Here is a 25,923-nt window from a genome sequence, read left to right as displayed (position 1 = left end):
GGTTCTTACCCAGACATTCCGCCTCGATGAAAGATGTGGCCACGCCTCCCTCTGCCCCCACCTGGAGAAAAACCAAGAGGAAGTTTAAGGGCAGGGCACACTAAATACATCTGAGATGCTCTCAGCCTCATTTATCATGTTTTTCTCCCTTGAACTACAGCAAAAAGGCCAAAAAAAGCCCCCCCCCCGAGCTTTGAAAGCAGAGTGATTGTGAGCCTGCAAGGCTAAAGTGTCCTGGTGGTACCCCTATCGAGTAGGGCAATAAATGTTTCGATTTTACAGAGCAGGAACTGAGGCAGAGACAGCAGCTTGGCAAATTTCACAGGATTCCAAGTAACAACAAATATGCCCTGCTGCTCAGCGTCTCCCAACCTTTTGAAGCCCATTTGCCCCTTCAGCCAACATAAAAATCCCACGTCCCCCTTAAAACTTAGCTCCTCTTAAGTATTTTATTTCACTTTTCGGATGGATTGAAATTTTGCGACTTTTAATTTTTCTTACTTCTGCAGTACATGTTTTTGGAAACACTCTCCCCAATTTTCAGATATCCTCCCTGGTGGAGAAACACTGCTTCTCTATTCCACCCTTTCCCTTGTCTATCTAACAGGCTCTTCACACAAGTACCCACCACTGGGCCTACTGAAGGACACAACCAACTTGGGTCCACTGATTTCTATGCGGCTACTTTTGAGTAGAGCTTAGCATCAGCATCCCTGGGGGCGGGGAGAGAGAGAGAACCCAACAGCTGAACAGGAAAAGAGTTACCTCGCCACCGGTCATGATCTCGCCCCATCGCACCCCCAGTGTTGCTCTGCCAGGAGCGATCTTCGAATTTTCTACCATGATCCCCCCACTCACGCCCATCTCTGGAAAAAAAAGAAGTGCAAGGTTTACTTAATTTTAAGGACACCTTTTTTTATCTACCTGCAGAAGAAACATTTAAATCCCTTCAAAACACACACAGACAAATATTTTGAATTCTCAACTTTGATAGCTGTATTTCCTGAAAGTTTCTTTCTTTCTCTCTCTCTGGGCCATGATAGAAAAATGGAGCCTCTGTGTTCCACCACTGAATACCAGATTTTGGGGACAGGCAGTGGAGGACAGCATTGCTGTCGTGGCATGCTTGGGATACTTTTTGGGAGTACCATAGCTGGCAGCGGTTGGAAATGGGATGCAGGGACTAGGTGGACCCTCGCTCCATCAAGACAGAGGTGACTGGAGTGGCGTCTGTGGGTCTGCTGCTGCCTCCTAGGCAGCCCACAAAAGGTTTCTCTGGGTATCCCATCCAAAATGAGAGGCCCTTTTGCAATTCCTGCTCAGTTCCTGTCTGCACTGGCTTGGCCTCTCCTATACCAAACGCACACATTGAAACAAGCCCAAGTTTCAATGCATGCCAGGACTGGATGCCTGCTCTCCCATCTGTTCCGAACAGTGGAGAGAAGAAAACAGCTTCTCTATGTGAGTGAGCTAGTGGCCGATGCAGGGGCCTCCCTGTCCCCATTTAACGGGACAGCTGATGGGGAAAGGGCAGCGCTTATTCCCCCCCCCCCCCCAGCCAGAACTCAGTTCCGGCACCTGTCAGGTAGGCGACACTGCTGTTGTAAGAGAACAAGGGAGACGTCCATGGAGAGTTCTGCACCAGGTAAAGGCATGCCAACACCATTTCATAGTTCAGTTCACTTTGCTGCTCTTTTAGATGTGGCAGCCCCCACACCCCCACTCTAGCCATTTTGTGACTGGCACCCACAGCACCCTCTCAAAATTCAAAATGTGCCTCCTGGCCCTGCTGCTGTAAGGAACTTTTTAATGTCCTTAGGTAAGATCATGGAAATCAAATTCTATTATGACGGCTCAGAGTCTCCAGCTGCTGCAGGATCTTGCACCTCTTTGTTCGGAAGGTGCTTGGGCAGAATGTATCAAAGCTCCAAAACGGTCTCCCTGCTTCCTCCTGGGCTCACTTCAGTGTGCTGATGACCTATAAAGCTTTAAAGCAGCGCCGAAGCCTTCATGTTCTGCCACAATGAAGGCTCAATGTAAGTTTCCACTTAGGCTGAGTCAGGACTGCCACAGAGTGACATTCCTAGTGGCTGACCTCCTCAGCTGCAGAATACACTTTCTTCAGCAACTCGCCAAAGAGCAAGTCTTGAGTGTCTTCTCAAGGTGGAATAAAAGCAAGGCTTTTAATTAGTTAATCAACTTTAAAAAACAAAACAAAAAACAAACAACTTACGCCACAGTGCCCCCCCTTTTTTTAAACAGATACAAGTACTTAAAAAAGAAAAATGTAGGTGGCGAGCATTATCTTGAAAAACACCCTCCCTTTAGGATCAAACCCTCTAAGATTGCCTGTTATGTCAGCAGGAGTAATCTAAAAAACAAGACTTGCTTTTTGTTTCAAATGCAGATTGGTAATGAAGATTGGTAATATTTCTTTTTCTTTTAAAGCTGGTTGTATTTTCAGCAACATTATTTACCCAACCTCTTATTCCTGCATTGCAAGGGGTCGCACTAGACGACCCTTGGGTCTAGACCAGTGGTTCCCAACCTTTCTTTGGCCATGCCTCACCTAAGCACCTCTAAAATCCTGATGCACTGCACCCCCACCCCCCATGACATATAATTCTTATTATTCAAAAAGTGAACTATTCATGTGGAGGGAGCCTAAAAGGCCATTAACTGTTAATAACTCATTCTCAAAATGCCCCCCTTAAAAATAAAAATCGCCCCCCTGTGGGACACGTGCCCCATGTTGGGAACCACGGGTCTAGACCCTTCCAACTCTGCAATTCTATGATTATTCTGCCCTGCTGAAAACACACTCCTTTCTTCAACTGTGAGCCTCTTGGGCGACAAAACTATTAAGAAAAACAGTTAAGCTGCTCCATATATGCAAGGACACCAAGACTTAAGCGCTGGTGTGGCGGCTGTTCCACCACCACCTGAGTACACTCACCGGGAATGTGGGGTTATCCCCCGTCCCTCGCTCAAGCGCCTGTCAGACCCATAGCTGCTCCAGCCATCCCGTGAGTGGCGTTCTGGTCCCCCATGGTGGTCATCTGTGTGATGCTGCAGGAGCAGAGACAGGAAATGGTGTCATGGCACTCGAAGAAAGCAAGCAGCTTCTAGTCTTACCGTATTTTTCGCCCTATAGGATGCACTTTCCCCCCTCCAAAAATAAAGGAGAAATGTGTGCGCGTCCTATGGGGCGAATTCAGGCTTTCACTGAAGCCTGGAGAGCAAGAGGGGTCGGTGCGCACCGACCCCTCTCGCTCTCCAGGCTTCAGGAAGCTATCCGCAAGCCTTGGGAGCTCCTGGGAGTTCCCGCCAGGCTCCCTAGGCTTGCGGAGAGCTGCCTGCATCCCGAAGCCTGTTTTGGGGGCTGGGGAAGCTCGGGCTTCCCCCGCCCCAGCCCCGCGCCTGGGGGGGGGGAGTAATTTTTCCCCGTTTATTTCCCCCCCAAAACACTAGGTGCGCCCTATAGGGCGAAAAATACGGTAAGTGGTTTTGTATTACCAGGCTCACAACCAACACAGCTCACCTGTCCGTCTCGCTCTCCCATTATTCCTCGCGACCCTTCTCTCCTGGAAAGAACAATATAATCGACATCAGGCTCAAGGTTGAAGGAGCACCGGCAACCTGTTCCTCTTGGATAGAGGAAGAAATTCATGCTACTCTCACTCAACTGCCACATTTGCTTAAGGATAGAATCCATATTTATCCTAGGGTGCAGAAACTGTATGCCACCCCCAGCTGACTTGAACTCCTTTCAGCCCCAAAAGTCAAGGTCAGGGGTTATAAGAATTGTCGCCTAGTGGCACCTGAAGAGTCCTCTTCCCAGATTTATATACTGCTTTTTAAATCCAAGGCTGGTTCCCAAAGCAGCTTACTGTTACAATACACAGAAAGCTGAAAAGAGGTGTGTGGATTCTCCAGCAGGTGGTGAGAAGGCTTTCCCTTCCAGAGGAGTTACAGGTAGACTCGAGGGCTGAGTGATATGGCATCTCAGTGTAGGCTTGTTAGAGCCACCCAGTAGCAGGTCCTCGCCTCCCTTCGCCACAGAAGGCATTTTGCCAGTGAACCCTGACTCATTTTGGAGGTGCCCAAATAAATCCCGCACCTTTTAACTAGGATGCCCTAGGTAGGAATGACACTGTATTTTTCACATCTCCCCTGCCCCAGACTTTCCTTCCCAGAAATTTCTGCCTGGGTAAAACACAATTCAGAAAATGAGCTGTATAACCTGCTTAGGGAATTTTTGCTGTTGAAGGCATATGTAAAGGTAAAGGGACCCCTGACCATTAGGTCCAGTCGTGACCGACTGGGGTTGTGGCGCTCATCTCGCTTTATTGGTCGGGGGAGCCAGCGTACAGCTTCCGGGTCATGTGGCCAGCAGGACTAAGCCGCTTCTGGCGAACCAGAGCAGCGCACGGAAACGCCGTTTACCTTCCCGCCGGAGTGGTACCTATTTATCTACTTGCACTTTGACATGCTTTCGAACTGCTAGGTTGGCAGGAGCAGGGACCGAGCAACGGGAGCTCACCCCATCGCAGGGATTCGAACCGCCGACCTTCTGATCGGCAAGTCCTAGGCTCTGTGGTTTAACCCACAGCGTAACCCGCTGAAGGCATATAAATTATTATAAATAAGCATCTCCCCCAGCAGGAGGCAAAGCTCATCACTCTGCTGGCTCACCTGTCCAGGGAATGGTCTTGGTACCGCCCACGATCCCTGTGATCAAAGTCATGGAACCGGTCCTGGCGGCTGAAATCCGAGCGATGGCGGTCATCCAACGCCATCCGCTTTGCCTCTGGCCAATATGGTTCGTCTCTCCTGCAGGGGGGCGGGAAGGAGGTAGAGGAAGAGGTCAAGACAGGAGATTTCTGGCCACTCTGTGTTCTTGATATATCAACACGACAAAAAAGATCGAAGGAAATAAAGACATCCCAAGGACAATAAAACGGGTTTCGATAAAGACGAGATTACCATACTCTGCCCCTCAATCGCTAAAGTACATATAATATAATTCACTTAACTGAATGCTTTAACTCAGGGGTAGCTAATGTGGCCCCCTTAAGATGTTGTCTCAACTTCCATCAACCCCATCAAGCATGGCTGACAGGCAGGGATGATGCGAGATGTAGTCCAACAGCACCTGGAGGGCACTGCACTGGCTACTCCCTGCTTTAATCCAAATTAAGCCCCCAAGTATTCACCTCCTCCGAATCCTTTGTTATTTGTTTCATCAGGCTATGCAACGGTTGTTACAATTTGATGATAAAAGCCCCTGCTGTGGCAAAGAGACAGCTTCACAGGAAAAAAGGTCCGTTTCCCTCAATGTCAGACCTTTGTTGGCATGAGACAGCAAAGATGAACCAATAGTCTGATCAGTTATAAGACCATTTTCTAGGTTTCCCACTCTGGAGCAGTGCAAACTGTGTGGAATGTCCTGACTCGCTAAGATAGATGAAGAGACCGATACAGCTCTTCAAACGCCTGCAGACCCCTAGTATATGCTCTGATAAGAAAGCCTAAAGAGAGCATGAAAGGATATTGTTAGGGAAATCTGCTGACTCAAGACTGTATTAGTAACGTGCCAAGAATGTTCAGGCAGGAAAAACATGTCCTGAAGCTAGTCTGATAGACAGGAAGCATCCTGTTCCTTCTCGCAGGTATGCTTTCCCGCCAAGAATGGGACTCAATTTCTACGCATGTGTAAAGTTATACAACAAGATTCTAAAGAATCTCCTGCACTTCCCTCCTCCTCTTTGCGGGTCCTATCGTTAATCCTTTCCTCCTGCGCCTTTTATGATAATCCAAATCTTTTAACCTCTCCATTGTGTCCAAAATTCGCCATTAAACCACCAATCCTACCAAGTTGATGGATTATGCTGAAATGGCTAAAATGAGTGGAAGAATCGGAAATCAGGAAGACCAAAATTTTTAATAATGGGAAAAACTTATAATTTATCTTAAAAAAATTGTGAACAGTTAAAATCGTTGGGTAAATCTGTCTCAAACATCGCAATGGTGTGGTCACCGAAGAAATCCACTTACCCCTCTCCCCACATTTTCCCCGCTCCTTCCGGCTTCCAAAAGCACATATATGCAGTTAGCAGGCTGGTAGGATGGCGGTGCTTGCCTAGCTAAAGGCACCGCACTGAATCCAACTCTAGATGTTGCTGGGACCATGGCAAGTTCCCCACCCCTCCCTCTACAACCAGAGGGATTTCCTGAAGCCTGCTCATGGGGAGAGACGAGCTTTACCTCCCGTCCATGTCATACGGCCTCCTCAGGGCCACCCGCCTGTCCTGCTCGTAGCGCAGCTGCTCGTGCTGCCGGCGCAGCTCCTCCCTCTCGCGCTGGATGCGCTCCTGCTCCCGCCTCCTCTCGCGCTCGATGTGCATGCGCTCCCGCTCCAGGCGTTCCCTCTCCATCCGCTCTCTCTCCAGGCGCGACCGCTCAAACTCCAGCTTCTCACGGGTGATCTCCAGCCTCTCGCGCTCCTCTTGCTCCCAGATGGAGTGCAAGCGCTGCTTCTGCCGATCACGGTTCCTGGTTTAAAAGGAGGCGGGTGAAATTTTATGAAGGCCCACCCCCCACACAGATGGGAGGCTTAGCGCCCATGTAAAGGTTTAAGGCCGAGAGGGAAAGTCTGTCGGAAGTGGGGCAGCTTCTGAGGGTGTGTCTCGTTTCCTTTCCTCTCTCTACAGGTAAAAAGCCCTTGGCTCACCAGCCCTTTGGCTCTTACCCTGTGCTTTGCAGCCTTCAAGCAGAGACCATCAGCCTGCAGCGGGGGTTCTAGCAATGGTGGAAGCAGTGGAATGCTGACACTGGCAAGATGAGGAGCTGGAAACCCAAGGGCCTAAGGCTGCTACTTATTTTGCATCACTCCGTGCTCCTCTCGCTCCCGCTGGCACTGAGCAGCCAGCTGACTGGGACTATCTAAAGCAGCGTCTAGTGCGTCCCTCTAACAGGTCCAATCGTTGCTTCACCTGCCTTACACAACACCCATGGGGAGGGGGCAGAAACTTAAGAGCACATGCTTGAAAAGATACTCAGTCCACAGGTAGCATGGGATCACCTCTGTGGAACACAAGCTCCCAACATCATGGGAATGAAGGTAACATTGGGGACATCAAGGCCAGAAGGCAAGGCTGTTGTCGTTATTTATTACTGCGCTTGACAAAAAGGTGGCTTTGATTTGCTTTACATCTGAATATTGGTTAAGTTTGGTTAACAAAGCATTATTCTGATATTTTGATTACAGTATTCTGCTACTTTGTATTGATTGAGCTGGTTTCTTTCTGCAGTTAGCTGCTTTGGGAATAAAACAGCTGTACCTTTAAATGGATGCTTATTCAACTGCTCCATCTGTTTGTTTGTTTTGTACTGCTGTGGTTTCAGCTGAACAGCTACATTACTTTGATGGAAGAACAACAACCCACTTCGATTTATTTTTAACCACATATATATAGAAGGGGTGGCGCTGTGGGTTAAACCACAGAGCCTAGGACTTGCCGATCAGAAGGTCGGCGGTTCGAATCCCTGCGATGGGGTGAGCTCCCGTTGCTCGGGCCCTGCTCCTGCCAACCTAGCAGTTCTAAAGCACGTCAAAGTGCAAGTAGATAAATAGGTACCGCTCCAGCGGGAAGGTAAACGGCGTTTCCGTGCGCTGCTCTGGTTCGCCAGAAGCGGCTTAGTCATGCTGGCCACATGACCCGGAAGCTGTACGCCGGCTCCCTCTGCCAATAAAGCGAGATGAGCGCCGCAACCCCAGAGTCGGCCATGACTGGACCTAGTGGTCAGGGGTCCCTTTACCTTTATGGGGGGGGGGGGAGAGTGCCTATGTGTCTTGTACCAAACTGTTACAAAATGGTAATACCAAACATTTTTCATTCTCTCTAGCCCTCACTGAAGATGATTTCCTACTATGTTCAATTCACATGAGAGAGAATTCACATGAGTTTGAGTCTTTATGGTCCATGGAAGGCATATTTTCTTAATCCAGAGCTTAACTGTACAAGCCACCCCACCCCCCCAAACAACAGGAATTGTACAAACAGCAGAAGTGATTTGAGCCACCTTCCATTTTCAGGCAGAAGCAGCAACAAAGTATTTGCACAAACCAAGCTTGTACAGAGTTCTTAACATCAGACCACATGATTTACTTATTTCTTGATGCACAGATTATGTAATTAAATAGGCAGAGCACATAAAGGATCTATTTTCAAACCTGCCAAGATTGTGGCTTCCCAAGTTTCAGAAAATGAGAGGCTTTGACTATAATGAGTTGACAGTCCAAGGAGAAGAGGTGTGTCTTCAATAGCTGCCTAAATCTGTAAAGGTAAAGAGACTTACCATTCTGTTTCCTTCTTTCCAGCATGTGGGAGCGCAGGTAGTAAAAAGATTAAACTCTGCTTCCATCAAAAAGCAGAGCCAGCAAACTTTGACATCCCAAACCAGGAGCGAAACTTCTGTTTCAGGATGTGGAGGAGGTGCAGGACTTTACAAAAGTCCTCACAAAACCATTAACAATTAAAGGACTCCCAGGTGACCCTTAAAAAAGGTGCTGTATGTGGCAAAAACAAAACATAACAAAACCCCTCCACACTCACATGAACGCCTACGTAAGCCTCACAGCACAGCCTTCTATGAGGGCTGGCAGTGGTGATAGTTGCAGGTCTGCTTGCTCTCCTGTTTGTTCAGAAGAGAACCTCATGCCACACACCTCCATTCAGATTCACTCAGCAGAAGAGGCAGAAAAGGGATGTACAAGAAGAGCGTCTACATCACAAGGTGGAATTAAAGAGAACCTGTTATGAGGACCCTTCCTGCTGAAGAAGGGATCTGAAGGGGCAAGAGGGAGATAATGTGGTGCCTGAAACAAGGAGGGGTGCAGCCGAGGCAGCAGTCCTACTAAAGAGTCCTTCTGGCATCACACCCAAATGGCCACAGTGGTTGTGAGGCGCACTGAGTGGGCAGCAATTCTGTTGGTGGCGTTTCCCCCTACTGACTTCTTATGCTAAACCGATCTGCCTGCTGAGGGTGGACCTAAGGGGCCTCAACTCCTGAGGGACAGGCTTGTACAGCGGTGCCTCGCAAGACGAAAAGAATCCGTTCCGCGAGTCTCTTCGTCTAGCGGTTTTTTCGTCTTGCGAAGCAAGCCCATTGACGGCTTAGCGGATTAGCGCTATTAGCGGTTTTGAAAAAGGGGGGAAAGGGGGGGAAACCTGCAGGAACTCGCAAGACATTTTCATCTTGCGAAGCAAGCCCATAGGAAATTCGTTTTGCGAAGCACCTCCAAAACGGAAAACTCTTTCGTCTAGCGAGTTTTCTGTCTTGCGAGGCATTCGTCTTGCGGGGCACCACTGTATTTAAAAATTTTATTTACCACATTTGGATATGGTGCATGCGACTAAGTTTTTTCAAGCAGCATACGGAGACGCTGAAAACACAACCCAAAATTTACACAGTTTAAACCAAGTACTCAACAAAATCCTTCTACAGCCTTCACAAACACAGCGACTAAAGAACAATAGGATGCAGACTGTCAGAATGCCTTAATGCCTTCAAGATATATGTCCTGGAGACACGTTTAATACCTAGGTTTTGCCAGCATGGTACTCACAGAGGATAAAAAGGAGCAGAGGATATTGCTGCCATGAGCTCCTCAGAGAAAAGGCAAGATATAAATATAAGCAAATACATGACAAATGAAGATTACTCTTTAAGAAAGGAAGGACTGGGAAAACCCTTAGGCAAGGGGAGAACTGATCACCATGGGGGCAAAATGCGAACAGAAGTGTCATCATGAAATCAGCACAAACCCTTGTCAAACTAAAGATGGACAGGGGGCATAGGAGCCAACTCCTAGGGGCAGAGGTCCCTCAAGCCCCTCAATAAAATATTTGAGGCCAAAATTCATGGACATTGCCATTCAATGGTGGGTGGGTGGGTGTGCGCTGCGTCTTGTGATCCATTATGCAGGGTGGGGATTAACCCCTCCCATTTTATTCAAGTTGGCACCTGGCGGGGGGCAGAAAGAGAAAATAACATTTCAAGCCGCTTCTTCAAAGCATTATTTATTATTTAATTTCTATGCCGCTTGATGTATTTAAAATGTGGCGTACAAAGAACTGAAGCAACAACAGACCACTTAAAAGTCTTACAAAAATACAATTATATATACCGTATTTTTTGCTCTATAAGAAGCGCTTTTTCCCACCTAAAAAGTAATGGGAAATGTGTGTGCGACTTATGGAGCGAACGCAGCCTGCGCGGCTATCCCAGAAGCTAGAACAGCGAGAGGGATCTAGCTTGTGGCTTAGCCCCTCTGTCCCTTCCCCCACCTCCCAGAAAAGCTCCCAAGAGCCGCACTCCCTTTAAAGAGCCCCGTGGAGAAAAGCCTGCAAATTCCGCAAACACGCTCCACGCAGCTCGTGAAAGGGAGCGCTGAGGAGAGCCTGGGATGCATACAGGCTCTGCTCAGCGCTGCCTTTAAAGAATGTTTTTTTCCTTGCATTTCCCCTCTTAAAAATAGGTGCGTCTTATTGTCAGGTGCGTCTTCTGGAGCGGAAAATACGGTGAAAATGTCACATTGACACAAAGTTACTAATATAGATAAGAATCTGAAGAACCACCAGGTTTTTCAAGCTCCAGGAGGAAGGCTTTGTCTTCATGTCGAACTGCATGAGAGATTGTTTGTGCCAGTGAGCGGCCGAGTTACCTCTTCTTTCTTCCTGCTTGGCTGATGTGAGATGCTTTCCCCACATCCTTGCGCATGAGGTGCACCAAAACCACCATTGCTGGGTAAGTTCTCAAAGGCTGCAATCCTAGCCTCACCTACCTAGGATTGATTTCAACAGTACTTTTGAGTAGACGTGACTAGAAGTGTGCTGAAACAGGTCAGGGGTGGCGTTCCAAGGGTTTTCGGGCTGGGGTGGGGGAAATCTTTAAACTACAATTGAGTTTCAGCTGGGGAATATGTGGGCAGCAGAAACATAAATAAAGGAGACCCCCCTCCCCAAGAAATGATTTATTACGTGTGTGGAAGTCCTCCTTGCTTCCTCACAGCGCTCTGGAATCGAACCGAATCGTGAGCCTGGTGCATGAGGTTTGCAGACTTTGGACACAGCTGAGGGGGATTTGGAGACAGAAAGAGCCCTTTCGACGCAGTTCTAGACATTGGGGACTGTAGATGGAGAAGAGCTGTTGAAAACCATGAACCTGAGACGCTGTAGACATGGGAGTATAACCCTGGCGGTGCCTCTGGCTGAACATGGATCTGATGAGAACCCGGAATCCGATTTATACCTGGCCAGTCTATTTGCCCATCTGGTCCATTATCTGACAGTCGCTCTGCAGGGTCCCATCACCAAGCCTTTAATGAATTCTGCACTGTTCATTCTTCTTATCCCCAGGATCCAGAGCTTAACATGAAGCTGCTGGAGCATCAGCAAAGAGGACATACCTTGACTTTGTGGAGGAGCAAAAGGCCAAGGCAGTTCTGCTGTTGCAGCACCTAGGATGCCTCCAAGGGAGCATCTTGCTCTGAGCTGAGACCTTTTGGACTCTGCCTCCAGTCCACGCCCTTTCGGAGTACTCAAAACGGCCAATTATTTGGCCTGAAAGATGGACACATCTCCTGCATTCCATTGCTCCCTCTCCTACCAGACCTGCAATGTTATCAAGGGAGGAACCACTTCTCCAGCCCAGGGAAGGCACCTGGTGAGGGATCTTGGCTTCTTCAGGTCTTGCTCCATCAAAGGGCCTGGCAGCTTCAGGTTTAGTAATGGCCAGGCTATGAGCCAGAAACCTGGTCTGGCTCTTTTGCTAGTGCACTGGAAAATAAACACACTGCGAAAAGGTGCAAAAATGGCCCGAAAAGAGTGAGAAACAGCTACCAATCCCATGAACTTTTATGCTGACCTTTGCGACCTGTGGAGAGTTGGGAGTTTGAGAAAGGAGGTTTGGAAGGAACAATTGTGGTGGAGTTTGGTGTATTTTGTTTTTGGATTTCCTGAGGTTTATAGGATGCTTACAGGATTTTTGAAGGGACGTGGGTGGCACTGTGGGTTAAACCACAGAGCCCAGGGCTTGCTGAACCGAAGGTCGGCAGTTCGAATCCCCGTGACGGAGTGAGCTCGCATTGCTTGGTCCCCGCTCCTGCCAACCTAGCAGTTCGAAAGCACGTCAAAGTGCAAGTAGGTAAATAGGTGAACGGCGTTTCCGTGTCCCTCTCTGGTTTGCCAGAAGCATCTTAGTCATGCTAGCCACATGACCCGGAATCTGTACGCTGGCTCCCTCGGCCAGTAAAGCGAGATGAGCACCACAACCCAAGTGTCATCCACGACTGGACCCAACGGTCAGGGGTCCCTTTACCTCTACAGGATTTTCAGACGGTGTTCTCCATTACACGAGATTTCAAGTATACATGTGGCACCCAGGAAGGCAATTTGCAGTACTGTTGTAGTTTCCGACTCTGTGTCCTTGTCACTGCTGAATTCTGGAGTCATCTGCACATTACAACTGGAGGGAATGGTGCTGGAACTGCGCATTTGGAATTCCAGCTTCCCCGAGCCAACATGGATCAATTCCCTTTTCCTGGATTCTTGAGCAATATTTTACAGAATCAAGGCATCCGGTTATCTTCTGGGAAATACTCTGTGGGAATCTCTAGGACTGGATGACCAGCTTAATGTCCCAAGAGTCAGGAGGGCCTCAGACATCTTGAGGAGAGGTGGAGCCTGCATGTAAGATGCTGGTTGTTCCTGGTTCTTAGTTCCAGAAAACTCTATCCCTGAGCAATCTGTCACAGGGCTGCCATGGTGACCCACTGCTGTCCTTTCTCCAGGCTTGTGGCCAAAAAGGATCCAGATTTGGCAGGAAAGTGTCAGAATTCCCAAGGCTTATTCCTTTCCTCTCCAGAGCTAGATGATCGTGAGCAGAACAGAAGATCATCAGGCTGTTACTAGGTAGGAATGGCTCTGTGGTCAGTGCCAACCAAGAGGCTCTGCCAGAATCAAGAGAAGTCTTCCTTTACCTATGCCGGAGTGAGATAGGAAACACGCACACAGGTTGTGGTCCAGGCTAGAGCTCAAGGGCAGAACCAACTTGTTCTACATTTCCAGGCAGAGTGGGCACGATGTCAAGTATGTGAAGTTAACCCTTTTATTCCTCACTCTGAAGGTGGGGAGGAAACATCTACTGCTACGGATGCTGCCTCTGGCTCTCTAGGCTCCTGCCAGAGAGCCACCAGAGCCAAGGTTTAAAAATAAGATGCAGGCTACTTCAGACCTCGAGTAGTAGGAGTTAGGTATTAACAGATGAGCCATTAGGGTGAGGCTCAAGCAAGCACAGGAACCTCTAGGAACAAATCTGTCTCCACGAGTAGCACTGCTTGCCTGCCTGCCCCAACTGCCAATCCAGCAGGCTAAAGAAAGTGATGGATTGTGGCTGGGTGGTTCTGCAGGCAGGGTATTTTGGGGTCTTGACCCCTAGGTCCATCCATAGTAGCAAAACTAGCTGCTGAACTGGGGTGTGTACACACCCTATTTGTTCACTGTTAGCCTGTGAGATGCTGACCCAAGTACAGAAATATATATCACATGCTTACCATTTAGGGAAAAGGGAAGGATGAAAGGAAGGGTGGTGGTGGAGAAAATTTGTCTGAGAAGCAAATTTTGTTTTGCCAAAACAGGATCTTACCGGTGTGGCTCTTCGCTCAGCCGTTTCTGATCTCTGCCTTTGCTGAAGGGCCTCTCTCTGCTTTTTTCTCTACTCTCCGATTTGCGATCCTGGCTCTTGACACTCTACATGAAAACACGCAGAATTGTAAAAAGTTAACAGAAAAGTATGATTTTAGGGCAATTTCACTCTGGGGGGGGAAACCCAACCCTGTGAATGCCCTGTGAGCGAGTGAAAGGACAATTTCTCTACAGAAGAAAACACTCTAGTAAGTCAATTCTGGTCATTCCCGTCCTCAATCCAAGCTGAAATTCTATAAAGACTAGAAACAGACTGGCTGGGAAAGACGCATATAATGATACCAAGGAGGATGATCTAAAAAAGGGCCAGATTTCCTCCAAAATGATTCCTACACAGGAATATAACTCAGCAGATTGGTGTCCACATGACCTCCAGGTAAAGGCAGAGATAAACCCACCTTTAATTATGAAAGCACAACACATAAGGGAGGGCAGTATTTTGCCCCCTAAAAGGAAAACCACCCCCAAGGAGATCTCTCTGGGCTTTTGGACTAAAATGAGATATCTAGATGAGGAGGAACTAGGTTTCAACCAGACAGAACATCCTCCGGAGGAGGCATCGCAAAACAAAGGTCCTATGACTACTAATCCACTGTCCGAAATCACTGAACGCCTGGCTAGCTCCCCGTGTAAGGATACCACCAGAATAAATGACATCCAGTTGCCACAAAAAATGGCAAACTCCAAAAGTTCTTAGGAAGACAACTGACACAAAGACTAGACTTCAGCAACCCCATATGTTCCTTCAATTTGCAAACTGCCCAACCGAATCAGCCATTTGATACTTTTACAGATGAAAGAGATGCTCTTCCCCAATCTGAATTCCTGATATCCATTTTTGAGAAGACCAGCTGTGGCCCAAATTTGTTCTTGCTGAATTTCAGAATGCCAGTGAGATCATCAATTTCCTAAATGTCTAATTTACGGAAACACTTCCCAGCATTATAAGCACCAAAGTAGTCTTCAACGTGAGGTAGTGGGTATTGAGCAATAGACAAAAATTTTAGAATTACTGTACAACCTTCACAAATGTGTCCTGTGCAGTTTGTGGGCTTAATGAATGCAGGCCCAGTTGCTATGAGAAAATGATATACTCTTAACAGTCTGAATCGGCTTCCAACAAGGGATCTTGGAGCACAAGGTAACTCAAATTGACCAAATCTGGTTCCAGTTTACTTAAAGGGACTTAATTTTTAAAATAAATGATTATTTCATGTTTCTATACAGAACACATTTCCAAAATCCTGGCCAAATATGACTTGCTATCTCTTCAACTATAAACAAAATATCTGTAACTTAACTAAACAATTAAAAAATTCCATTAAAACACAGTAATACAGCTTCCTGTCCTGCAGCTGAGCAGTTTAAGGAAGTCCTCAAACCTTCTGGCTAAGGGCAATATCTGCTTCCTGTTGAGGAAGAAGCAACTGACATCTGTTGCAGACATTGTGATATATCAACATATCACAATATTTAGCTGCTAATGTATCATGTTGTTAAAAAGCAGATATTGCCCAGCCCTAGGTTGGGTTAGATGAATCCCATTCTATTCTCTATCCAATGGGAGGGACAGCACTCTCCTGCGAAGAGCAACCTCCATCTTTATAGTACCCGGAAACGATGTCTGGTGAAGATCGCACTGCAGCCCTGCAAGCTCAGCTAAGGGAGCATTAGTAGAAAAGGCCACAGAGGTAGAGGCAGCCCTGGTACAACATGCTGCAATTTTAGGCAGCACTGGTAAGCTAACAATGGTTTGTTTTTTATATTGTAATTTTACATTGCGAACCACCCTGAGATCTACGGGTATAGGGCGGCATACAAATTTAATAAATAATAATGTTATACGTGTAAATCATAGAGCATAAATTAACAAGACACAACTGGCTTATGTGCATTAATCCAATGAGTCTATTCTGAGTAGAACTTAAGATACTATCGTAATTCTTTGAACCTGTGCTGGCAAGGTTCTGCAAGGTAGTTGCGGGAGGAAACTGATAACCGGATGCCTCTTTCTCCCGCTGGACATAAAAATTAAACAACTGAAGCATGGGAGTCATAAATAAAGGTAATTTCTGACAAGATTTGGGTGGCTTTTAAAAGAAGGAAGGAGAAAACCCAATCTAAACTTCTGCCTTGTCTGAGATTTACTAGGATCTACGTACTTCTAATCAGCTGAAGCTTAAAACTTTTTGCGCCAAGTTGAATGTTTCATTAAACCTTTATAGTTTTACACATATCAAGGGAAATGCTCTGGTTCCACTTACCCTCTCTTTTGACCTAGTTGTTGTCTTCACACTGATAACTGGTTCGCCTTTGGATTTATCCATTATCACAGTCCTTTCTGTACCCTTGCTTCCTACATAAAAACAGGGGTGGGAATTAAGATACTCAACACGAAATCTGGTTTCGATGTTCTAAACCTGACAGTGACCAGCCATTTACACTCTTCCCCCTCCCCCAATGGGGCAGCCTAGTAGATTTACCTGATTTTGGTGTCTTGGACTGATCCACCGATCCAGATCTTGACTCCTCTTTCCCCTTTTCATCTTTTTCTTCTGCTTTTGTAGCATCTTCTTTCGGGTCAGCCTTCTCGCTCTTCTTCACACTGGCAGACCTGCAAAACCAGCGAGTTCAAAACGCAGGAAGGAAAAGCAGGGCAGCAATGCAATCCCTCTCCTGGTTGTGGCAATGTCTATGGCATACCTGAGAACACCTTTTAAATAACCCAGGGTGACTGTAACAGCAATAAAAAAATCCACAAACAGGACAATTTCCATGGTCAATTTTGAAGACAGAAAACCCACACCAAATCCCTGGAGTGTCTGCTGTTTGGGCGGTAGGGGCAGTAGGGGGTGATGATCAAGGGGGGTTTGCAAGAAAGAAGACTAAGAGGGAAGGAAACCCAACAGGGCAATGAGGCTCAATTTGACACATGGGTCTGAGTCAGACTAATCTCTGGCCGCAGGTCTCTGGCCACTATGGTCCCCATTTGGCCAAGCCATGCCCACCTGCCAGGTGTGCAATAGGCAAAGATGGAGCTGGGCCCAAAAGGGGTGTCTGTGCTTGCATGGCACTTTGAAGTCCCATGTCTCCAGCAAACCCGAACTATCAGCTTTTCACCAGAGCCTGCACAGACCTGTAAACTGTGCTTTGAAGCCTTGACTGATTGTTGGGGCTTTGGAATGCCATGCATTACATGGAGTGAAAATGGGTCTCTTGAATCAGTTGATTGACAAGCAGCTAGTCTTGCCTGCCTGCTACACTTGGGCCATGGGGGTGTGTGTGTGTGTGTGTGTGTGTGTGTGTGAGAGAGAGAGAGAGAGAGAGAGAGAGAGAGAGAGAGAGAGAGAGAGAGAGAGAAAGAAAGAAATATATACATAGAGGCTGCACTCCTATCTTATCCAGAATTTCCCAAAGAAACCTCAGGCTAGGTCTATAGGTCCTTGAAATGGCAATATATATTACATCAATAAAATACACCCATGTATTAAGTTTCTTCTGGAAAGGCAAAAATTCAGAATATAGGAAGAAATATTTTATGTATGAATGGTCTCTCTCGATGGACAGAGAGAGTGCCAAGCTGTCTCTCTTCTTCCCAACGCAGTAGATTTTTGGAGGAAAGCAGTCTGATGTGCATTCCGAATGGCACAAGTCTTGGGAGGACTGTAAATGCAGTCCTTTCACACCAGGTATGTAGCTACAGCACCTGAACTTTCAGGCAGGTTTTCCAGTACTGCATCCTCACTCAGGAAGCTGTGTGTGTTTCTAAGTTAAGAGTGCAACTATTCCTTCAAACAGAAAAAGTACGTAGGGGAAAAACAGTTCACACTGTTAAAAAAATAACTGAAAACATGTTTTTAAAATGAAAGAAAAACAAGTCTAAAGCATATTACCTATCACTGGCTGAAGCTTCATTCTTCACCTCACTATCCTTTTTCTCCAAAAGCTTCTTTGTAGCAGGTTCATTTTTTGCCTGAAATTACGTTTATTTGTTAGAAAAAGAAGTAACATTGGGGAAAACATCCCTGAGGTTATTTCTGTTTTAGGCGTGCAGGGAGAGAGAGAACCACCACTTACTCTTTCAACAGATATTATTTTCCCGTGTAATTCTGTTTTGTGGCAATTGGCAATGCATTTTGTCACTTCTTCAGCTGTGGACATTGTCACAAAGCCGTAACACCGCGCTCCTGGACTCCTAGCATTAGTCACCACTTTTGCTCCAACCACCTTGAAGAAAGGAAGGACATATATTTAAAATAGACTTAGCCACAGCTTGGTGTCAAGTGACCAGTTCGCTTTGGAGGAAAAAAAGCCAGTTGGGTTACTTGGTACATACACAAAGGGAAAGTGGGGGATTGCCAAAGACTCAACAGCAAGCAGCCTGTAATAGGACAGTGTGACTTATTCCGTTCTGTCATATGCAGTAGCATAACTCACAGGCATAACTCTGTTCACTTGCAAGTAGCAATTTTCTACAGCCTTCATTGTAATAGTAAATGCTAGTGGGGAGTGCTGAATGGAGCTCAGTGGGGCTCGGAGAAACAGAGATATCAGCACGATCTGGAGTTGGCCGAAGCAAACACATATTTTAAAAAGAAAAGTCTAAGAGGGACACTCCCCCCCCCCCCCAAAAAACCCAACCCAGTGAGGACTTTGTGCTAAGTAGCCAGAATCCCCTATAGTGCTGAACGAAGAGCTAGCACAAAAACCTAAAACTACTGGGAAAGGGATCTGGACTAGACAAATTTCGGGACACATGCTACACCTTCGTTAAGTTTTCTTCTGATTAAGAAAACAATTACAGGCCACAGGCTGGCCACCTGGCTAACCACTTTGGGACAAAAACTGTACTGTCGGAATCATCTAATAAAATTTATATTCATTGCTGGGCCTGTTCATATTGCTATGCTTCATGAAATGTCTTCTATATTACTGCCATTTCCTTTACATTTTTGTAACAAATTCAATAAATACCATAAACAAAAAAACAAAAACAAAACATATTTTAAAAGTAGCCAGAAACTCTAAATGTCAGAAAACAAAAACAGGAAAATGGAAGAGGATTGTATTATCCTGGGGAAAGGACATAGCTGGCAGGAACCTTGAACAAGGTCACTCTACTCTGCACCCTTTTATTACAGTCCCTCAGCAAAAATCAATGCAGCCTTACTTTCCCATATTTGCTAAAGAGGTTCTTCAAGTCTGTTGCTCGGGTGGTGGAAGCGAGGCCGCTCACCCAGAAGTTCCGACCAGTTGTGGTAGCACTGCGGCCTACGTGGAAACAGGAAGTGTTTATAGCATATTTAGCGTGACAAGGCAGCCTACCCCACCTCTGGAAGGGAAAATGCAGCCCTAGGAAATCTAACCTGGAGAAAAGGCACGTTAAGACCCCAACATCCCAAAACTTGGTAGTAATCCCAGAAGAACCGCCTTCACCGGTGTACATCCCCACTTGTCAGATCCTCACTGCAAACACCTGACAGTCTCGTTTATACTCGCTAGCGAGGACTGACCATGGGCTTCTGGACATTTACAAAATGTGCCTGGGGTTGCCGAGACTCAAGCTGTGTATGTCAACATGCATTCGTGGAAACGTGGAAACTCTTTTGTTTGGTGGGAAGTACCACTAGGCCCATTCCATGTGTCCAGTTTCTCACTTTGTTATTGCTGGGGTTCACTGTTTTTGCAGGACTCCAAGCCACCTCACAGGAGCCTCTAGTTTCTTTTTGGATGGCTATAGCAGTGGGGGGAATTGCTGGTGGGGGAGTAGAGCTGCTAAGAGGAATTCTGGAGGAAGCCTAGAGCAGTATTTCAAAAGCTTGGAGTCTCTGGACCTCTCTCTCTCTCTCTCACACACACACACACACACACAGCGTCCAAATCAGGCTCTTCCCCATGAGAGGGAGGCATAGCTACATTGTCACTTCCACGAGGAAGAAGTGGCTCAACTGATGTGGCCAAAAGTCATTTTGTACTTTGCCCCTAGAATGAGTTCCCAGGCTTGATGAGTCCCATTTCTTTCTAAGAGTTTTCATTAAAGGATTTTCTCGTGTTTCAATTGTACATGTGTTGTCTCCATTTCAGAATTTTCTCTACAGGTCATTTACGTTTGATGCAAGGTGTTAATGTTGTATATAGTATAAGGTCGGGGGAGAAGAAAGGTGGGGAGAGAGAGTAGTGGGACGTGTGGTGGTAAACTTGCATTCTTTTACTTAGTGTATGTGTGAGCTTTTTGTGTCAGCGTCATTTGGGTGGGTTCTCTTTCCATTCATTAGTTTTCATTAGCAGTGAGAGAGGTCGGGAGGGGGAGGCTGGGGTTGCCTTCAGTTGACTGCAGCTGAAAGGGAAGGGGTTTGTTAGGTCAAGTTATCCCTATCAATTTGTATGCTTTCGGTGGGTTCTTGTTGTTGGGCTGTGTGCATAATAAAGGGGACCCACACTGGGTCGAAGGCATCTTCTTTTATCTGTCCCCGTGTTAGTTTCAATCTGTTGGTTAGCTTTCCTAGTAAGGCTGTTTCCCATACGATTTGGTAGCAGTGGTCCATGTTCACTCCTGGCAGGTCTCTCCAGTGTCTGGCTATGATGCTCCTGGCTGCTGAGAGTAGGTGGGTTATAAGCTCTTTGATAGTGTGTGAGCGTTATTGTCTTGGAAAATATTCAACAGGGCCTATTCTGAGGTGGCTTCTTCTAAGGGCAATCTATTATTACTATTATCATCATCTTTTACATAAAGGTACCCCTGCCCATACGGGCCAGTCGTGTCCGACTCTAGGGTTGTGCGCCCATCTCAAGAGGCCGGGGGCCAGCGCTGTCCAGAGACACTTCCGGGTCACGTGGCCAGCGTGACGAAGCTGCTCTGGTGAGCCAGCACCAGCGCAGCGCACGGAAACGCCGTTTACCTTCCCGCTATAAAGCGGTACATATTTATCTACTTGCACTTAGGGGTGCTTTCGAACTACTAGGTGGGCAGGAGCTGGGACCGAAAGACGGGAGCTCACCCTGCCGCGGGGATTCGAACCGCCGACCATGCGATCGGCAAGCCCTAGGCGCTGAGGTTTAACCCACAGCGCCACCCGCGTCCCTTCTTTTACATACAGTGAGTTAAAATAAAAGTGAGTTAAAAAAAGAGTTAATAGTTTTCCCAAGTTAATGAGAAATCCTGTAACATAAGGCACAGCACAACTACTCTCAAGAGAAAACATCTAGAGAGGCAAAACAACTGGCAGGATCGGAAAATTCCCAGGGGATCCCACGCTTCCAGCTGATGCCTTTTTGGGGGCCAGTTTCTCAACAGGTGATACACTTGAAGCTCCCATATCCCCCAGTCACACTGGGTGGACACAGCTCCTTTTTAGCAAGGCCTGGCATAGGAAGATGGTCCAATTAGCTCAGTGTTGCCTACACCGACTGGCAACAGCCTTCCAGGGCTCCAGACCAGGAGTTTATCCCAGCCCCAACTGGAGATGTCATGACTTCAGTTGGGGCTTTCTGCATTCAAAAGAGGTGCTCTGTCACTGAGCTTTGGCCCTTAACCTTCCTCTTTCATGACAGGGAAAACAGCACCTAAACTCTGTGAGTTATGGCCAGGGGCTCTGGGAATGTCTCCCTTCTAGTCATATTAGTATTATGGGAAGGCAGCCAGGTAAATTAGGTATTTCAGAGTGCAACAGTAGCTAGGACACGATGAATCTGGTCCCAAGGTTGCATTTCAGTTTCGTGATGGCCTTTGACGGCTCAAAATAAACAATTATCATCTGGCACTGGGCGACCGGAATAAGCTTGCACCATCTTTTGTTGCAGTCATGCTCATGAGTAGAATCACAGATTTTTTTGTGGCATTGGATTATCCTTTGTGTCTCTTCCAAGCCCAATGCAGGAATCACAGCTAAATCACAGGGATGTCAGATGGCCATCCAATCTCTGCTTGAAAACATCCAGTAAAGGGGAGTTCTGTTCCGCTGACATGCAGCTATTACTGTTAAGAAAGGTCTTCCCAATGTTTAGCCAGAATATTCTTTCATATGAATCCATTGGTCCCAGTCCTATCCCCTCTGGAGCAGAAAACAAGCTTGCTCCATCTTCCAAGTGACAGACCTTCAGATATCTGAAGACGGCTTTTCTATCAACTCTCTATTTTTCCCCTAGGCTAAACATATCCAACTCCTTCAACTGTTGCTCATAAGGCTTGGTTTCCAGACCCTTGATCATTCTGATAACCCTCCTTGCACACATTCCAGTTTCCCAATATTCATAGAATCATAGAATCAGAGTTGGAAGAGACCACAAGGGCCATCGAGTCCAATCCCCTGCCAAGCAGGAAACACCATCAGAGCACTCCTGACATATGGTTGTCAAGCCTCTGCTTACAGACCTCCAAAGAAGGAGACTCCACCACACTCCTTGGCAGCAAATTCCACTGTCGAACAGCTCTTACTGTCAGGAAGTTCTTCCTAATGTTTAGGTGGAATCTTCTTTCTTGTAGTTTGGAACCATTGCTCCGTGTCCGCTTCTCTGGAGCAGCAGAAAACAACCTTTCTCCCTCCTCTATGTGACATCCTTTTATATATTTGAACATGGCTATCATATCACCCCTTAACCTCCTCTTCTGCAGGCTAAACATGCCCAGCTCCCTTAGCCGTTCCTCATAAGGCATCGTTTCCAGGCCTTTGACCATTTTGGTTGCCCTCCTCTGGACACGTTCCAGTTTGTCAGTGTCCTTCTTGAACTGTGGTGCCCAGAACTGGACACAGTACTCCAGGTGAGGTCTGACCAGAGCAGAATACAGTGGCACTATTACTTCCCTTGATCTAGATGCTATACTCCTATTGATGCAGCCCAGAATTGCATTGGCTTTTTTAGCTGCAGGGGTTCCCAGAATCGGACCAAGAACCCAAGGTGGAATCTAGCCAAGGCAAAATAGAGCAGTACTATGACACTAGATTTCTGTTGATGCAGCCCAGAATTGCATTAACTTTTTTTTTGGGGGGGGGCCTATTGCATGACTCATGTTAAGCACACCAAGAAAGACGAAGTCATGTCCGTTATTCTAAATAAATAAATCAAATAGCATCAAAGGAATTCTGAGTTCTGCCTATGCACAGGCACCAATATTTAAAAACATATACCTTTCTCCTCTTTGGAAGCTGGCTTTTCATCTTTGATCTCCTCAGAACTAAAGGAGAAAGAAGGAGAAAAAGAAAAGAAAAACCAATCAGGAAAGAAAATAAGGCAAATTAATATAATAGATATATATATATATATATATATAGTACACTAGAACTCAATACCTACCAGAATTTGTTGTATATAAAAAAGAAAATAAAAATAAGAAAAGCCAACAATGAAAAACATCTTGCTAAGATAGGTACGGGAAGTAAACCTTAAAGACAGAACATCTTACAGACAATTAGAGGCAAAGATTTAAGAAAACAACCTCTGAAGGTTGTAAAAAAGAAATCAAACCTTTCTGGGGTTTTTTTTTTTAATTGTACATGGGGAAGGGGGAAAACAAAACCTAAAAGATGGCTTTTATAATAAGGTAACAGAATTTCAGTACGCTTGCAGGCCAATATGAAGAAAAACAGTGACCCTGATCTCTTACAGACCAACGAGATTTTTTTTAAAAAAAGAAAAAGAGAGCATCTGGTCTAAAACGGAGAAAAAACAAACCTCGTGTTCTGATCACCACCCTCTTGGGCAGAGGACTCTTCCTCACAATTAGCCTTGGCTTCCATCTTCTCGGCATCTTGGCTAACCACCTGGAAACCTGCGTCCTTCTCCGCAGTTTCCTCACTACTGGCTTCCAGACTTTGGGCTGCTTTGCTACTCTCACCACTTCCTTCTCCTCCTCCTCCTTCTCCTCCTCCACCACCACAACTGCTCTCTACCGCTAAAGAGTCAGAGTCCAGGTTAGCTTCCTCTACTGTCTCTTCGCTCGGCTCCCCTTTCGCTACCACTAAGTGCTTCGCTTCATCCTCCTCGCTCTTGGCCGCAGCCTGGCCTGACTGGCTGTCCGTATCTAAAAGCTCTTCGTCCGACTGAGCGACGGCAGTGGCAAGTGTGTCTTCTTCTTCCTGGGCTTCCTGTTTGACCGGCAACGAGATATTCTCTTCCTGTGCCTGCTCTGCTTCAGGAGCTTCTTCTTTAAGGGGCTCAGATTTACAAGTGTCACCCAAAATGTCGAGCATTTTCTCATTTTCTATGGATTTAACAGGAATAGAATGGCACAAGGTTTAATCACCAGGGAAACACAGCAAAGACAAATGCGGAACGGGCATGGCTGCCAGACTTAACACTGAGAGAACGGCTAAGGCTACACAGAGACTGGAAAACCCCTTGGGTATACCACATTCAAATGCCTAACGCTAACTAGACATGGTTTATTATAGCAAGATCATAAGTTATGAAGAAGAAAACGACCCTATTAGTTTAATGAAAACCTTCTGGCTCGTTCTTGAAAAGTCTTCAAGAGGTTTGTTCTTCCCAAATTCCAAGAGGCTTAAATAGAAATGAATCAAAGAACACAAAATTCCATTTCAAATTCTGAATTGCTTTCTCTCTTTTTGTTTAAGGCAGGGCGGTCCAACATGTCAACTGGAACATCTTCTGATGGTGTGAACATGTGAAAGTCCAAGAAAGGAAACAGTATTATGGAATTTCCAAGCAGAACCTCTTGTCTTCCTTCTTCTGTTACGCCGTAACTCACTTAAAAACACTGTATTTCCCCTATAACTTTTAAACTGCCTTCACTATTCTCCCCGATCACACAATTATATATTACAACCTGTGCTACAGGTAGAAATCTTTTGCTTTCATATGCGATGCTAACATTTCTTCTAGTGCATTTGTAGAGCTAAATAGAGATTATTATTATTTTTCTCTTAAAAAAAAAAAAAAGAACATTTCAGGTCTAGAGGAAGCAACTGCGAAACGAAAGGCGTTACTTCTCAGAGCTAGCAATAAGGGTTACCGTAGGTTTAAAATCTTTATGAACTTTGGAATGATGCGGATTGTTGACTACTCAGTCATGTAAGAAGTCTAGTTAGTTAAAGTCCTGGGCCTTTTCTCCACCTCGTTTTAAAAATCAGCTAGAAGAAATTAATCGAAAGGTACCTGGCTGTGAATGTTGCTCTCCCAAGTCCTGAAAGAAGAAAATGGTGTGGTGTTAAATGGCGCAAAAAGAGGCCTCAAATAGTTCATACAGTAAGCCCGCAACCTATGCACATTTAACTTGTGCACACTCAGTATTATGCGCTTGGCAAAAAAATAATATTAAAATAAAAATCGGGGGGGGGGGACTTCAGCAATCCCAGCTGCCATGGCACCTAATGTGTTTTCACTATAAAAAATTCTCGCTTCAAGGCCATTCCCCAAAATGTAACCCCCCTGTAAGTTGAGGGCTTCCTGTGCTGCGTTAAACTGCAATACTATGCATTAATATGTACAGTTCTGAACCATAGAGATGGTTGAATCCAAGCAAGGCGATACCCTATTGCAGGGAACTTGTAGCCCTCCAGATGCTGTTGAACTTCCAACTACAGTCATGCCTTGGATCCCGAACGCCTTGGTACTCAGACGTTTTGGCTCCCGAACCATAACTGTCACCATTCAGATTTGAAAATAAGGGATCAGCAGCCTCACCCGGGGACAGTCTACGGGATATCTAACAATCTGGGATAGCAGCGGGAAACGGCGCTGGAATAAGGGAATTTCCTGCCAAAAAAGGGAAGGCTGGCAGCTATGTCCTGAACGCCGCAAACCTGGAAGTGAGTATTCCGGTTTGCGACCGTTCTTTGGAATCGAACATCCGACAGGGCTTCCGCAGCTTCCGATTGGCTGCAGGATCTTCCTGCAGCCAATCAAAACCATGCTTTGGTTTCTGAACGTTTTGGAAGTCGAACGGTACGACTGTACCAACAGCCCCAGGCAGCAGAGGAATGATGGCTGAAAAGGACAAATCTTGGGGTCTGCTACTTAAAGCGTTTCCCAACTTAGCTACAGTCTAGCCCCGCAGATCTTTGATCGGTCACAAAACAAGAGACTTCAGCCAAACAAAGAAGCAAATCAGCAGCCAGTAGGCATGATAGTTTATTTCATGGATAGGTAAACTAAGGCCCGGGGGCCGTATCCGGCCCAATCACCTTTCTAAATCTGG

The 25,923-nt window shown here is 46.3% G+C and overlaps 1 protein-coding gene across 1 annotated transcript in view; it reads right to left on the bottom strand.

The window, feature by feature from the left end:
* Window positions 1-25,923, bottom strand: part of LOC309332843 (scaffold attachment factor B1-like) — a 40,421-nt gene that overhangs the window by 3,755 nt on the left and 10,743 nt on the right. Inside the window, exons 6-20 of the mRNA XM_081846095.1 lie at window positions 24,882-24,909; window positions 23,439-23,967; window positions 22,895-22,941; window positions 18,940-19,040; window positions 17,847-17,996; window positions 17,663-17,742; window positions 16,253-16,383; window positions 16,034-16,125; window positions 13,711-13,814; window positions 6,268-6,555; window positions 4,696-4,833; window positions 3,542-3,584; window positions 2,957-3,069; window positions 766-866; window positions 10-61 (exon numbers count right to left, since the gene is read on the bottom strand). Coding sequence (XP_081702221.1) covers window positions 10-61; window positions 766-866; window positions 2,957-3,069; window positions 3,542-3,584; window positions 4,696-4,833; window positions 6,268-6,555; window positions 13,711-13,814; window positions 16,034-16,125; window positions 16,253-16,383; window positions 17,663-17,742; window positions 17,847-17,996; window positions 18,940-19,040; window positions 22,895-22,941; window positions 23,439-23,967; window positions 24,882-24,909 — 1,997 coding nt within the window. The remainder of the gene's footprint in view (window positions 1-9; window positions 62-765; window positions 867-2,956; window positions 3,070-3,541; window positions 3,585-4,695; window positions 4,834-6,267; window positions 6,556-13,710; window positions 13,815-16,033; window positions 16,126-16,252; window positions 16,384-17,662; window positions 17,743-17,846; window positions 17,997-18,939; window positions 19,041-22,894; window positions 22,942-23,438; window positions 23,968-24,881; window positions 24,910-25,923) is intronic.

The sequence above is a fragment of the Podarcis erhardii genome (assembly GCF_964252035.2).
Source record: "Podarcis erhardii genome assembly, chromosome: 18".
NCBI classification, from domain to species: Eukaryota; Metazoa; Chordata; class Lepidosauria; order Squamata; family Lacertidae; genus Podarcis; species Podarcis erhardii.
This window is presented reverse-complemented; position numbering and strand designations above follow the sequence as displayed.